Source organism: Symphalangus syndactylus, chromosome 3 (genome assembly GCF_028878055.3).
Source record: "Symphalangus syndactylus isolate Jambi chromosome 3, NHGRI_mSymSyn1-v2.1_pri, whole genome shotgun sequence".
Classification (NCBI taxonomy): domain Eukaryota; kingdom Metazoa; phylum Chordata; class Mammalia; order Primates; family Hylobatidae; genus Symphalangus; species Symphalangus syndactylus.
In genome coordinates, this window is record NC_072425.2 from 79,760,747 (window position 1) to 79,775,098 (window position 14,352).

Below are 14,352 nucleotides of genomic sequence, written 5' to 3' on the forward strand. Positions count from 1 at the left end.
TTGTGTAGAGGTGCTTATGGTATTCTCTGATGATAGTTTGTATTTCTGTGGGACCGGTGGTGATCTCTCCTTTGTAGTTTTTTATTGTGCCTATTTGATTCTTCTCTTTCTTCTATATTACTCTAGTGATCTATCTATTTTGTTAGTCTTTTTAAAAAAACAGCTCCTGGATTCATTGACTTTTTGAAGGGTTTTTCTTGTCTCTATCTCCTTCAGTTCTGCTCTGATCTTAGTTATTTCTTGTCTTCTGCTAGCTTTTGAATTTGTTTGCTGTTGCTTCTCTAGTTCTTTCAATCGTGATGTTAGGGTGTTGATTTTAGATTTTCCCACTTTCTCTTCTGGGTATTTCATGCTATAAATTTCCCTCTAAACACTGCTTTAGCTGTGTCCCAGAGATTCTGGTACATTTTCTTTGTTCTCATTGGTTTCAAAGAACTTCTGTATTTCTGCCTTAATTTCGTTATTTACCCAGTAGTCATTCAGGAGCAGGTTGTTCAGTTTCCATGTAGTTGTGCGGTTTTGAGTGAGTTTCTTAATCTTGAGTTCTAATTTGATTGCACTGTGGTCTGAGAGACAGTTTGTTATGATTCCCATTCTTTTGCATTTGCTGAGGAGTGTTTTACTTCCAATTATGTGGTCAATTTTATAATAAGTGTGATGAGGTGCTGAGAAGAATGTATATGCTGTTGATTTGGGGTGGAGAGTTCCGTAGATGTCTATTAGGTCTACTTGGTCCAGAGCTAAGTTCAAGTCCTGAATATCCTTAATTTTCTGTCTCGTCGATCTGTCTAATATTGACAGTGGGGTGTTAAAGTCTCCCACTATAATTGTGTGGGAGTCGAAGTCTCTTTGTAGGTCTCTAAGAACTTGCTTTATGAATCTGGGTGCTCCTGTATTGGGGCATATATATTTAGGATAGTTAGCTGTTCTTGTTGCATTGATCCCTTTACCATTATGTAATGCCCTTCTTTGTCTCTTTTGATCTTTGTTGGTTTAAAGTCTGTTTAATCAGAGACTAGGATTGCAACCCCTACTTTTTTTTTTTTTTTTTTTTTTTGAGACGGAGTCTTGCTCTGTTGCCCAGACTGGAGTGCAGTGGCATGATCTTGGCTCACTACAAGCTCTGCCTCCCGGGTACATGCCATTCTCCCGCCTCAGCCTCCGGAGTATCTGGGACTACAGGGGCCTGCCACCATGCTTGGCTAATTTTGTTTTCGTATTTTTAGTAGAGACAGGGTTTCACCACATTAGCCAGGATGGCCTCGATCTCCTGATCTCGTGATCCACCTGCCTCGGTCTCCCAAAGTGTTGGGATTACTGGTGTGAATCACCATGCCCGGCCGCAACCCCTGCTTTTTTTTTGCTTTGCATTTGCTTGGTAAATAGTCCTCTATCCCTTTTTTTTGAGCCTATGTGTGTCTTTGCATGTCAGATGGGTCTCCTGAATACAGCACACTGATGGGTCTTGACTCTATCCAATTTGCCAGTCAGTGTCTTTTAATTGGGGCATTTAGCCCATTTACATTTAAGATTAATATTGTTATGTGTGAATTTGATCCTGTCATTGTGATGCTGGCTGGTTGTTTTGCCCAGTAGTTGAATCATTTGCTTCATAGTGTTGATGGTCTCTAGAATTTGGTACGTTTTTGCAGTGGCTGGTACTGGTTGTTCCTTTCCATGTTTAGTGCTTCCTTCAGGAGCTTTTGTAAGGCAGGCCCAGTGGTGACAAAATCTCTCAGCATATGCTTGTCTGTAAAGGATTTTATTTCTCCTTCGCTTTTGAAGCTTAGTTTGGCTGAATAGGAAATTCTGGTTTGAAAATTCTTTCCTTTAAGAATGTTGAATATTGGCCCCTACTCTCTTCTGGCGTGTAGGGTTTCTGCTGTGAGATCCGCTGTTAGTCTGATGGGCTTCCCTTTGTAGGTAACATGACCTTTCTCTCTGGCTGCCCTTAATATTTTTTCCTTCATTTCAACCTTGGTGAATCTAACAATTATATGTCTTAGGGTTGCTCTTCTTGAGGATTATCTTTGTGGTGTTCTCTGTATTTGCTGAATTTGAATGTTGCCCTCTCTTGTTAGGTTGGGGAAGTTCTTCTGGATACTATCCTGAAGAGTGTTTTCCAACCTAGTTCCATTCTCCCCTTCACTATCAGGTACACCAATCAAACGTAGGTTTAGTCTTTTCACATAGTCCCATATTTCTTGGAGGCTTTGTTCATTTCTTTTCATTCTTTTTTCTCTAATCTTGTCTTCACACTTTATTTCATTAAGTTGATCTTCATTCTCTCATATCCCTTCTTCCACTTGATTGATTTGGCTATCGATACTTGTTTATGCTTCATGAAGTTCTCATGCTGTGTTTTTCAGCTCCATCAGGTCATTTGTGTTCTTTTCTAAACTGGTTATTCTAGTGAGCAATTCCTCTAATATTTTTTCAAGGTTTTTAGCTTCCTTGCATTGGACATGCTCCTTTAGCCTGGAGAAGTTTGAAGCCTACTTCTGTAAATTTGTCAAACTCATTCTCCATCCAGTTTTGCTCCCTTGCTGACGAGGAGTTGTGATCCTTTGGAGGAGAAGAGGTGTTCTGGTTTTCGGGATTTTCAGTCTTTTTGCGCTGGCTTTTCCTCATCTTCGTGGATTTATCTACCTTTCGTCTTTGCTGTTGTTGACCTTTGGATGGGGTTTTTGTGTGGATGTTCTTTTTGTTGCTGTTGATGCTATTCCGTTCTGTTTGTTAGTTTTCCTTCTAACAGTCAGGCCCCTCTGCTGCAGGTCTGCTGGAGTTTGCTGGAGGGTCCACTCCATACCCTGTTTGCCTAGGTATCACCAGCGGAGGCTGCAGAACAGTAAAGATTGCTGCCTGTTCCTTCCTCTGGTAGCTTCATCCCAGAGTGGCACCCTCCAGATGCCAGCTGGAGCTCTCCTGCATGAGGTGTCTGTTGATCCCTTCTGGGAGGTATCTCCCAGTCAGCAGGCATGGGGGTCAGGGACCCACTTGAGGAGGCAGTCTGTCCTTTAGCAGAGCTCAAGTGCTGTGTGCTGGGAGATCTGCTGCTCTCTTCAGAGTGGCAGGCGGGGACATTTAAGTCTGCTGAAGCTGCGCCCACAGCTGCCCCTTCCCCCAGGTGCTCCTGTCCCAAGGAGATGGGAGTTTTATCTATAAGCCCCTGACTGGGGCTGCTGCCTTTCTTTCAGAGATGCCCTGCCCAGAGAGGAGGAATCTGGAGAGGCAGTCTGGCTACAGCAGCTTTGCCAAGCTACACTGGACTCCACCCAATTCAAACTTCTCAGCTTCTTTATTCTGTGAGGGGGAAATCTGCCTACTCCAAGCCTCAGTAATGGCAGACAACCCTCTCCCCACCAAGCTGGAGCGCCCCAGGTCAACCTCACTGCTGTGCTGGCAGTGAGAATTTCAAGCCAGTGGATCTTAGCTTGCTGGACTCCATGGGGGTGGGATCCACTGAGCTAGACCACTTGGCTCCCTGGCTTCAGCCCCCTTTCCAGGGCAGTGAACGGTTTGGTCTCATTGGCGCTCCAGGTGCCACTGGGGTATGGAAAAAAACTACTGCAGCTAGCTCGGTGTCTGCCCAAATGGCTGCCCAGTTCTGTGCTTGAAACCCAGGGCCCTCCCTGGTGGTGAAGGCACCCAAGGGAATCTCCTGGTCTGCCAGTTGTGAAGGCCATGGTAAAAGTGTAGTATCTGGGCTGGAGTGCACCATTCTTTATGACACAGTCCTTCATGGCTTCCCTTGGCTAGGGGAGTTCCCCAACCCCTTGCACTTCCTAGATGAGGCGACACCCCAGCCTGCCTTGGCTTGCCCTCCATGTGCTGCACCCACTGTCTAACCAGTCCCAATGAAATGATTTGGGTACCTCAGTTGGAAATGCAGAAATAACTCGCCTTCTGCATTGATCTTGCTGGGAGTTGCAGACCGGAGCTGTTCCTATTTGGCCATCTTGCCAGCCACTCGTGTTTTCAAATGAACTTTGAATTAGTTTTTGTAGAATTAACAGTTTTCCTTTTATTTACCTGTTCTAGGACCATTGCAAGACAACCTATTTATTAAAGAAATGAACCAAGCATTTAAAAAAGACAGACTAGATAATGGTTATATGCTTTTTATTTGTGACATTTGAATACCCAAGCTCACATATAACTGATTTCCTAAATATCCTTTAGTTTTATGTTGCTTTTCTAATTGATTTGTTAGTTTTCCTTATAGTCAAATGCTTAATACAATCATAAATGGAACCAAAAATATAGTAAACATTTCTTTTTCTGATGTATGTAAAAAAGATACAGGAAAATTCTGAAATCAGATCCCTATAAGCTAGTAAAACAGGTGAATTATTTGATTAGAAATGGACTCTTCCTTCATAGGTTACACAAATCCTTACGTAGTCACTGAAAATTCTTACTCAGAATTAATACCTGTCCAGAGGGAAACAGCCTGTTATAAAAGCTTTTTGTTAATATATTTTTTAAGGCAGGAAAACAATCATTATTTCCAAACACACTTTGTTTGTCTAATTCTAGGAGAGAATCACCAATTTCTTCAAGGTCCAAAATGATCAGAACAAGAATGACAACAGTGTTAACCAAACGATGCCTCCAACTCCTTTTAATGATTGTGCCTTGGTACACATTTCCTCAAAGATGATGGCCATCCATTTCCCACAATCTTTTTGTTTTTGTTTTCTCCCAGTGTGGTACTCACAGAGTATGGAAGGGACATAAGATTTAGAGAACATAGGAAGCAGTTTGCTTCCATCAATGACCAGAATGATGGATTGACATAAATCAGCACAAAAAGATAAGAGTAATTCTATTCAAGTCCCTTAATGTTTTGCCAATTAATGTTTTTTTTTTTGAAACAACAACAGTGTAATCTTTAACAGGGATGTTAAAGGTAAGAAGTCAGGAAGATAAACCAAAATGATTGAATATCATAAATAATTTTGCATGGCGATTAAAATAGAAAACCTATAAATGTAGAAAAAGCAGGTCTGGACTTAGCAAAGAAACAATATAGTTTGGAGAAGGCATGAAATAAGTTCTCTTCATGTTCACTGCTGGTCACATCCATAACAGAGAGTGATGTGGAGAGCTTTGGGAAGGTTTCACGTTGAGTTACATCAATGGTCAACAATGGAGCAACCAGACTCCGTAGAGGATGCCACCCTGGGAGAACTGCAAGGGAAAGGAGGCTGAAGCACAATTGGTAATAGCCTTCAGATATTTAATGGATATGCAAATAAAGCTCTGATTAATTGTATTTTCACTTATTATATATCATCTTTGGACCTTTCTAAAAGTGGGACACTAGAAAAGATATACTGAAACTCCAAAGGAATACTTCAGCTGGAGTTGAATGGAATTCAAGATGTTGTGGAGGGTTCAGTGGGTTGGTTATACCAAAGAATGCTGTAGAATTTCCATGCCTGAAGAACTGTGAGAGGAGTACAGATTTTTTCACCAGGGAAGTTACTGGCATGGTTTGAGAGATAGAAGGAATTGATTAAGAAATGTCTCAAAGTTTCTTCCACTTAACCTGGTTCTGAGACTCTGGGTCCTTGGAAATGAGAAAATACCCAGGGAAGAGAAAACGAACAATTTAAGAAGCAGGAAATGACTCTAGATCAGTATTTCTCAATTATAGCCATTTAAGACATTTTCTTCCTAATCATCTCTCCCTTGCACCATCACCATGAAATTTTAATACCACATAAATACTTTGTATCTGTTTATGTACTTGTGGTCCTTTGGAGGGTCATAACACACCGTACTATCTGACAATTAGGGAGTGTGTGCTCTCTATAAATAAACTATGGGTCCAAATGGGAGGTCATTGAAGACGGGAGAAAAAATAAAAGCGTTGCATATTTCACCTCTGGCTACAGGGAGCATACAAATCCTCACTTGCCCACGCACTCACATATTGCCTGCACATGGAAACTTCCTTCTTCCCCTCCCTCCTGTTATATGGAAAGGGATGAATGCTTTGCTAGTGCTATATCATCTGACTGCAATGGTTATAATATTTTGGGGATCTTGGGCCTCCTTGAGAATATTAAGAGATGAATGTATGTATGCACAGCCTCACACTCTATGAATGTGTGTGTCCTGAATTTCAGAGCTTAATAATGAATTATGGAACTTGATAATGATCGGATCAGGCAGACAACACCTGATCAGTCCTAATATCAGAAAAGAGGCAAGTAGGCCGGGCGCGGTGGCTCACGCTTGTAATCCCAGCACTTTGGGAGGCCGAGGCGGGCGGATCACGAGGTCAGGAGATCGAGACCGCGGTGAAACCCCATCTCTACTAAAAATACAAAAAAAAATTAGCCGGGCGTGGTGGCGGGCGCCTGTAGTCCCAGCTACTCGGAGAGGCTGAGGCAGGAGAATGGCGTGAACCCGGGAGGCGGAGCTTGCAGTGAGCCGAGACTGCGCCACTGCACTCCAGCCTGGGCGACAGAGCGAGACTCCGTCTCAAAAAAAAAAAAAAAAAAAAAAAAAAAAAAAAAAAAAAAAAAAAGAAAAGAGGCAAGTAGACATTATGTGGTTCCCAAGGTGAGGCAGTAGTGAGGAAACAACATCACACGTGTAGCAGTCTTGGGAAAAAAAATGTAACCTATATCTCGTAATGAGGAAACAATCGGTAAAAAAGTCTAGATTGTGGGACATTCCACAAACTTGCCTGAACTCTTTAATGTCAGTGTCATGAGAGACACACCACACACACTGCACATCATACACAAACACCACCCCACCACCCATCACTCAGACACACACAAAAGGGCAACTCTAATCAATTAAAGGAAACAAAAGAGAATGACAACTACATATAACGTATAATTCTTGATTGGATCCTGGATTTTAAAATAAACAGCTATAAAGGATATTTTGGGGACAACTGGAGAATTTTGAATATAGATCATATATTAGATTTATGCAGTATCAGTGTTCAGTTTCATGGGTGTGAAAATATTGCCGATTTATAGGACAATGCTCTTATTAAAAGAAAGAATATGATGAAGTATTTTACATTTTCATGATGTCTGCAACTTATTTTCAGAAGGTTCAAGAATAAGAATGTGGATTTACAGTGAGAAAGAAAATGTGAGGCAGGTGCGGTGGTACATGCCATAGTCCTGGCTACTCAGGAGGCTAAGGTTGAAGATCACTTGAGGCAAGGGGTTCAAGGCCAGCTTGGGTAAAATAGGGAGAGAGCCCTTCTCTTAAAAAAAAAAAAAGGAAGAAAAGAAAACGAGGCAAAATATTAACAACTGATGCACTAAAGGACGTAAGGGTACTCACTATAATCTTTCAACTTTGAAACTTTTACTTTAAAATTTCCCAAAATTAAAACGAAAGTAGAAAAAGAAGGAGAGTAGGACAGGTTAGGAAGAAGAAGGAGGGTTGTCAGTCTCTGACCCAGAGGGCTGAAGCTCCATTTATAACAGAAATGAACAGTTAGATGCAGTCAAGCCAAGGAGATAAAAATTGACTGCAGAGATTTTCTTCAGAAGGTGCCAAAGTTCTGTGGGAACAGGAACATTCTGTAATTAAAAAAAAAAAAAAAAAAAAGAGTAGTTTGCCAGAATTTACCCTAGAAGAGTTCATTAGTGCAATTAACAATATAAGCAGGAGGAAATTCGTCCAAGAAGCTTAAAAAGATTCGGACTTTTAAATTGAGGGGAAATTTCATATGCACAGTTGATAAAAAATAACCTTAAAAAGAATGGATAACAAAGGTCTCCAGATTCCAACCTCCTGCTCGATTATGCATTGCTGAAATGCAAGAACATATTCAACTTTTTAATGCAAAAATCCTGTGGCGTTCCATGGTGCACAGCTACAGAGTTCCTCCAGGGCATGGGTTCCGTAGCCACCTCTCTGTCCCACTGTGCTGCATTCCCATCTGGTCACTGTGTATTGCAGAGGCTGGGACTTAGGGGCTCTTGTTTCTGTTCTCTGGATCTCTATGATGGTCAGATATTCTTTTGGCCAAAAGAGATGTAGGGAAAAAACTTTGCCTATCTTGTCCTCTCAAAGTTACTTAGGAAGGGGGAAAAAAGTATGTTTATTGTTGACCAGGGCACAGCAACATGGTGAGGTAGCAGCAATTGGATTCCATGAGATGACCTTTATGAGACACAAAGCAAGGTTCAGGCTGCTTGGTTAGGTCAACGGAGAATGCCACTGTACCCATAGAGACAGCCCTTTCTTAGCTTGGACAAAGATTTCATGATTCTAGGCTTTTGTGGCAGCCACAGATGGCTTTAACACATTATGTATGATAAAACAAAATCAGAGTCATTTAGTTATTCTTTAATCATTATTACATTAAAATACACTAATACATTCTTATCTACTTCCCTCCACCAACAAATATTTTGCTAAGTTAAAAGGATCACCGGAAGTATTATGACCCCCTCGTCACAGGTGGTCAGAACCACCACAGTTTTGTGAATGAATCAGAGAAGGCAACATTTCATCAACGAAAACTCATTTAGGTTTCAAAAGGCAGGATGTAGTACAGAATGCATTATTCTGACTGTCTTCTGGAATAGAAAAATTGGAAAGGATGAAAGAAGGAAGTTAGCTCCAGCTCCACTGTTACCTTGGCAACCGTGGCACAATCACAGGGGCAGAAATTAATTTTGTGCCGTAACATAACATGGCAGAGGAGTGGGGAGGGTGGAGTGGGGAGAGAATGACGGCTGGGTTTAAATGCTCAGAAGGCTAGCGGGGAGGGTTACAAGTCAGCCGTCTGGGTGTTAAATCTACACGTACCAAACAACCAATTGTACTTTTTTCACTGAAATGTTAGTATTACGTAGAGACAGCCAGGACTCCCTGTCTTTAATAAAGAACAAACACTGCAGTAATCATGCCCAAGGCTCCTGCTGATCATTCTGAGTCATTTAGGACTTTTATTTCTCTCTTCTGGGAAACAGGAAAGAATATCTTCCACTGAAGAGACAAGGAATGATGGTGGTTATAAAAAATATATTCTGATCAGGTGAACTGGTAACTTGTCAGCTTTACGCTAGTAACCAGTCTCTTCCCTGCAGTTAGAATGTGAAGACCCTGTTTGGGGCAGAGATAAGCCACCCCATGGAGTGTCCCTGATAAAACTACTTATTAGGGAAATGCTATGGATGCCTTGGCAGGGAGAGTAGGGAGGTGCAGGGGATGAGGGGTTCAGATCTCTCAGAGCTCCACGGCCCTGCACAGTGTTAAACCACAGATCAGAGCAGGAGCTTTTAGGGACCTGAAAGGAAGGCTTATTGCATAAAAACTTGCTGCACATCCAGAGGTCCAAAATTCACCCGGCACTTAGAAAACCAGTCACAGAGAAGTCGGCCAGCTGACAAGACAGATAAGTGGAAAAATACAAACACGCATCTCAGTCTCAAAACCTGAATTCCAGTAAAGCTTAGGCGGCAGGTCACAGGCAGAACTGTGCCATGTGTGGAAGTGCAGAGGCTTCCTCGTGGACAATTCCCCAGCCAGAACGGTCAAGGGGCTGCTCCTTCTTTCACGTTGTGGTCTGCCTCATCCACAGGTCTGGGCTAGCAGCACTCAGAAGGTTAAGAGCACACAAAGTGAGTGGGGGAATGTCTCTCAGGAGTCACTGCTTGCCTCCACCTCTGCTGTTCCTGGGAGTAGGTGTGTCATTTCAGCCAGGGTGGTCCACCTCCTGCCCGTTCGGGGCGCCAGGAGGAAACAGCTTTCCTTTCTTCCAAAGGGTGAGGTGGAGCATTAGTGACACATCCTGCTCGTCATTTCTTTCTGGAAAGCAAGGGGAAAAGGATGGTTAGGAGAAACTACAAGCAGAGCAACGATGTGATGAAGGATCCTGAAAATGCTCTTGGAACCTCGAGAGCCTGTAAATGCAAGCTTGCGAGCAAGGTCCATGAATAAGGCTTAGCATGACGGCATGTTCCATTTGTTCTGCAGAATTTTTTTTTCCATTAAGGCACTGTTGAAAAATTTGACTCATGTATCAAAATTCAGGTTGCTTGCTTTTCCTGAGAAATTGCAAGATCTGGAGCTTCTGAACAACTGGAGTTGAAGAACGGCTGTCCTCTTTAGCAGGAGAATTTGCTCTCCAGTTTGCCCCAGTCCCTGCCACTCCCACCTGACTTCCCAACAGGAGCCATGTAGCGCTTATGAACTGATACAGTAATTGGATTTGGACTGCTAGTTTTCTTTGAGTAGGGAGAGATTTCTTTGAAGTTTCAATCAAAGATGGAAAAATAAAGGATAAGTGGGTATAAGTCAAGAAAAGCAGGAAGGAGGACATTTTTAAAAATAGAAATGAATAATACACCAAAGTGTCTGACATGCATCACCTGCCTGGTTCTTGTGGGTATTTATAGATCCCGAATGAGCCATCCTTTCTCTACCCCTGGGGCTCTGCACAGGTTGAGTCCCATGCCTATGGTCTGCTGCTACCACATCCTGCGCCTGCCCCTCTTCATTTGTCAAATTGCCATTCATGTTTCCACCTTACGTAAGGTGACTTCTACCTGCTGGGAGACCTTCCCGCACTCCTGCCCCACTCGCTGTGGAGGTAGCCACTCTCTTCTCCTCTGCGCACACTGATTCTTACATGCAGTGTATGAATTTGTACATCTCTGTCTGTGTGTGTGTACTGGGGCTCTGGGCATGTCTGTTGGCCCTGCAAGACTGAGAGCTACTAAGCGCCAGGAAAAAGAAGCACTCATTGAATCACCCCATGTGCTTTCATCTTTGTATCCCCTGCCCCTGGCACTGTGCGAGGGTAGTGGCTCCCCTTTCATCTCCAAGGATGGTCTGCGGAGCAGGCTAGTAATGAGCCCTGTGCCATTTAGCATCTTGAGAAGACAAGTTTAATATCACTTTAGTTAGATGAATGATCTTCCAAGTTCCACCTGCTGCAGAGCTGACTGCAGCTACTACATCTCTTGCATGCTGACCAGGACTGCCACACCTTATATAATAGGAAACGTCGAGAAAAAGGAGCCTGAGTGTGGGAGTGCCCAGGTGTTCGGAGAAGCTTTCTATTCCAAAACCATACAGATGTGCTGGTTACAGAAGTAACAATAGACAAGGCAGAATCTAGGCACTTTTGCATCCCTATAACTATTAAATACAGGCAGTTACATATCTATGTGTATATCTAATTTTTTTAATTTTTTCAATTTTTAATTTTTTCGACAGGGTCTTGCTGTTGCCCAGGCTGGAGTGCAGTGGCAACACCTCACTGCAGCCTCAACCGCTTGGCCTCAAGCTATCCACCCACCTCAGACTCCTGAGTAGCTGGGACTATAGGCACACAACACCACACCTGGCTAGTTTTTAAATTTGCTGTACAGACAGGATTTCACCATGTTGCCCTGGTTGGTCTCAGACTCCTGAGCTCAAGCATTATCCATCTTGGCTTCCCAAAGTGCTGGGATTACAGGCGTGAACCACTGCACCCAGCTTTTGGCTTAACTTTTGATGACCGAGACGAGGAAAACAAGATGGGAATGCAACAAGAGCATGCGTGTGTGTGTTTGAGAGAGAGAAAAGACAGAGACAGAAAGAGAAGGAGGGAGAGAGAAAATGTGTTCACAGGATAAACAGAATTTTAGCTTTATAACTTAATTATTTGCAATAGGTCTATACTTTTGGAAAGAAAGAAGCTAGCTATTGTTAAGTACCTATAAGATGCCAGGTGCTTTGGGGTGGTTATACCATTGCATCTGTATAACTCTAAGACAGGGAACTGTGACCTCCACTGGACAGAGGAAGAATCCCAGTTTCAGAGCAGAAGCTATTTGCTCAAGGTAAATGGGTAAGGTACAGAATGCTCAACAGTAACCGCTGCTTTGATTAAACAGAGGCCTGCTGTTTGCCAGTCCCAGTGTCTACTGCTATACAGATATTATACTTTGTGAAGTAAGATTTGCCATCTCTGCTGTATTGATGAGGAAAAACACTCAGGGAAGGAGAGTACCTTACCAGGTCACATAGAAAGTTGCAGGCCTACGGTTTAAACTCAGGTCTATCTGCCTGCAAAGGCTGGCTCTTTCTACTACACCATGTGATTTTAGGTTAAAGCCTCTAAGATATTCTTATGAATATGCAATCGGATAATACTGACATATATTAATTGACATATATAATTATAGGTGGTTGCAGTCATTTATGAATTTTCAAAATGCCAGATTTTTTTCTTTATCCAGACTGATGCCAGTTTGAATTATAGGTACAATGGGCAAATACTAGAACAATTATGCCACTGAGAGACTATGGACACTAGAAATATGGACACTAGAAATACGGCAGAGTTTTTTTAAGCAGCAGAGTAACAGTTTCAGAGAGGGTACTTAACTCAAGGTCACTGAGATGCAGGATAAAAACTGTTTCCTGGGATGCCTCTTAAATTCATAAAGGGAATGTATGGTTGAAATAGCAGATCAGAAACTTCAGGAAAGACATTGAGTTGGATCCATCCTTCAAAGCTCTGCAAGACTCTGCAAGCTGTATTCTAGCACTTGCCCACTGGGTGGAGCCAATGAGCTGTTTAAAAAAAACAACTCGTTTAAATAAACAAATGGCAATGCTAGGTTCCAACGCTTTCTTCATCAGAGCCCTCCCGCAGGCATCTAGCAGGGCCAAACACATTCCTTCCTCTCTGAGAGTGTGGCCAAAATAACTTCTACCCAGGGTGCTCTTTACAATGAATTTGCCATTGCTGGAGTTACTGAATGCCCTGTGTATTAAGGCAGGCCACTAAAGAACTCCAAAACGTGTATTAAAAGGCTTCCGCTGAGGTGATGAGAATCTTCTGAGAAAGTTCCTGGAGACTGTGCTTGGCTTGTATATGAAGATTTTCAAAAACACCTGAATTTTTCAAAATGTGTTTTTAACAGAGGAGTAAAGTAGAATCTTGGTTGTGGTCACTCAGTTTCATTTGTTTTAAAATAAAGCAGTAATTTATCCTATGAAGTCCCTGGTTCTCCACTGTCAACAAAACAAATTCCATCCTCTGAAGCCTGTCAAAGAAAGAGGACCCACTACCCCCTGCTCACCTCCTGCTGAATTCCCTCCCACTCACCACACCAGCCAGGCAAACTAGACTTCTCCAGGTCTCCAACTGGCCAGTTTCTAGTGGTTTCTTTCTTATATCTGGTAAATATTTTCTGCCCTTCTCAGCCTGGCAAATTTTGACATCCTTTAAGATGCAATTTTCAGCTCCTTTCTTGGGTATCTCCATCACTTTGCACACATTTGCATTACATCACATTGGAATTCATCATTTTATTTTTGCCTGAATCTGAGAAGAACCGTAACATTTTTTAGTATATTAACGTATGATGCATATTTTATTCAAATTGTATAACAGGATGCATGGTTTGATCCAGTTATTTTGAGAAAAAATATAAACAAAAATATGGGTCCAACATGATAAATTTATCTTTGGGTGAATACAGTTGTGTATGTTTTCTATTTCCAATTATTTTGTCCTTTGCATAGTCTGAATTTTTAGATATTTTTGATATGTATGAATTTTTTTCTAAGAAAACAAGACCGGTTATTTTAAAAACAAAGAGGAAAGTAGACAGAGACTCCAAACTGAAATCATATTTCACTTTAGAAATGAAGTTAAAATGACATTTGCCTAGTTTTTGTGGGGACGGCGGGGGTGGATGAAATTAGCCTGTCTTTTACCTAAGATACTCAATTTTTTCTGTTTCTAAACACTTTTTAAATTTAAATCTTCTTTATGTACTTGTTAGCAATTGGAAGAAATTTTTGATAGCCATTTAACAAACTTCCGTGAACTCTAAGAGTCAAATCTTAGTCTAACCTCAGTGTACCCATTTTTATAACTGGTAGTCAGTGGAGGGTAGGCAATAATGATCCAGAGAAGTAAAATGACTTATTCCAAGTCACACAAATACTCTCTGACTTAGGCAAGACTACAAAGAAGTCAACGCTCTCAGTTTACTGCACTACATCATCACACATTTTAGTAATCTTTTTTTTCTTTTTCTTTTTTTTTGAGACGGAGTCTCGCTCTGTCCCCCCAGGCTGGAGTGCAGTGGCGCGATCTCGGCTCACTGTAAGCTCCGCCTCCCGGGTTCACGCCATTCTCCTGCCTCAGCCTCCCAAGTAGCTGGGACTACAGGCGCCCACCACCATGCCTAATTTTTTGTATTTTTAGTAGAGATGGGGTTTCACTGTGTTAGCTAGGATGGTCTTGATCTCCTGACCTCGTGATCCACCTGCCTCGGCCTCCCAAAGTGCTGGGATTACAGGCGTGAGCCACTGTGCCTGGCCCAAGAAGCTAATTTTCATGTGGAA

At 42.2% G+C, this 14,352-nt stretch overlaps 1 protein-coding gene across 10 annotated transcripts in view; it reads right to left on the reverse strand.

The window, feature by feature from the left end:
- Nucleotides 1–8,316: 8,316 nt before the first annotated feature.
- MOB3B (MOB kinase activator 3B) overlaps nucleotides 8,317–14,352 on the reverse strand; it is a 200,761-nt gene continuing 194,725 nt past the window's right edge. For all 10 annotated transcript variants that reach the window (XM_063637028.1, XM_055272370.2, XM_063637032.1 and 7 more), the window contains one exon: nucleotides 8,317–9,804. In XM_063637028.1, coding sequence (XP_063493098.1) covers nucleotides 9,775–9,804 — 30 coding nt within the window. In that variant the 3' untranslated portion in view covers nucleotides 8,317–9,774. The remainder of the gene's footprint in view (nucleotides 9,805–14,352) is intronic.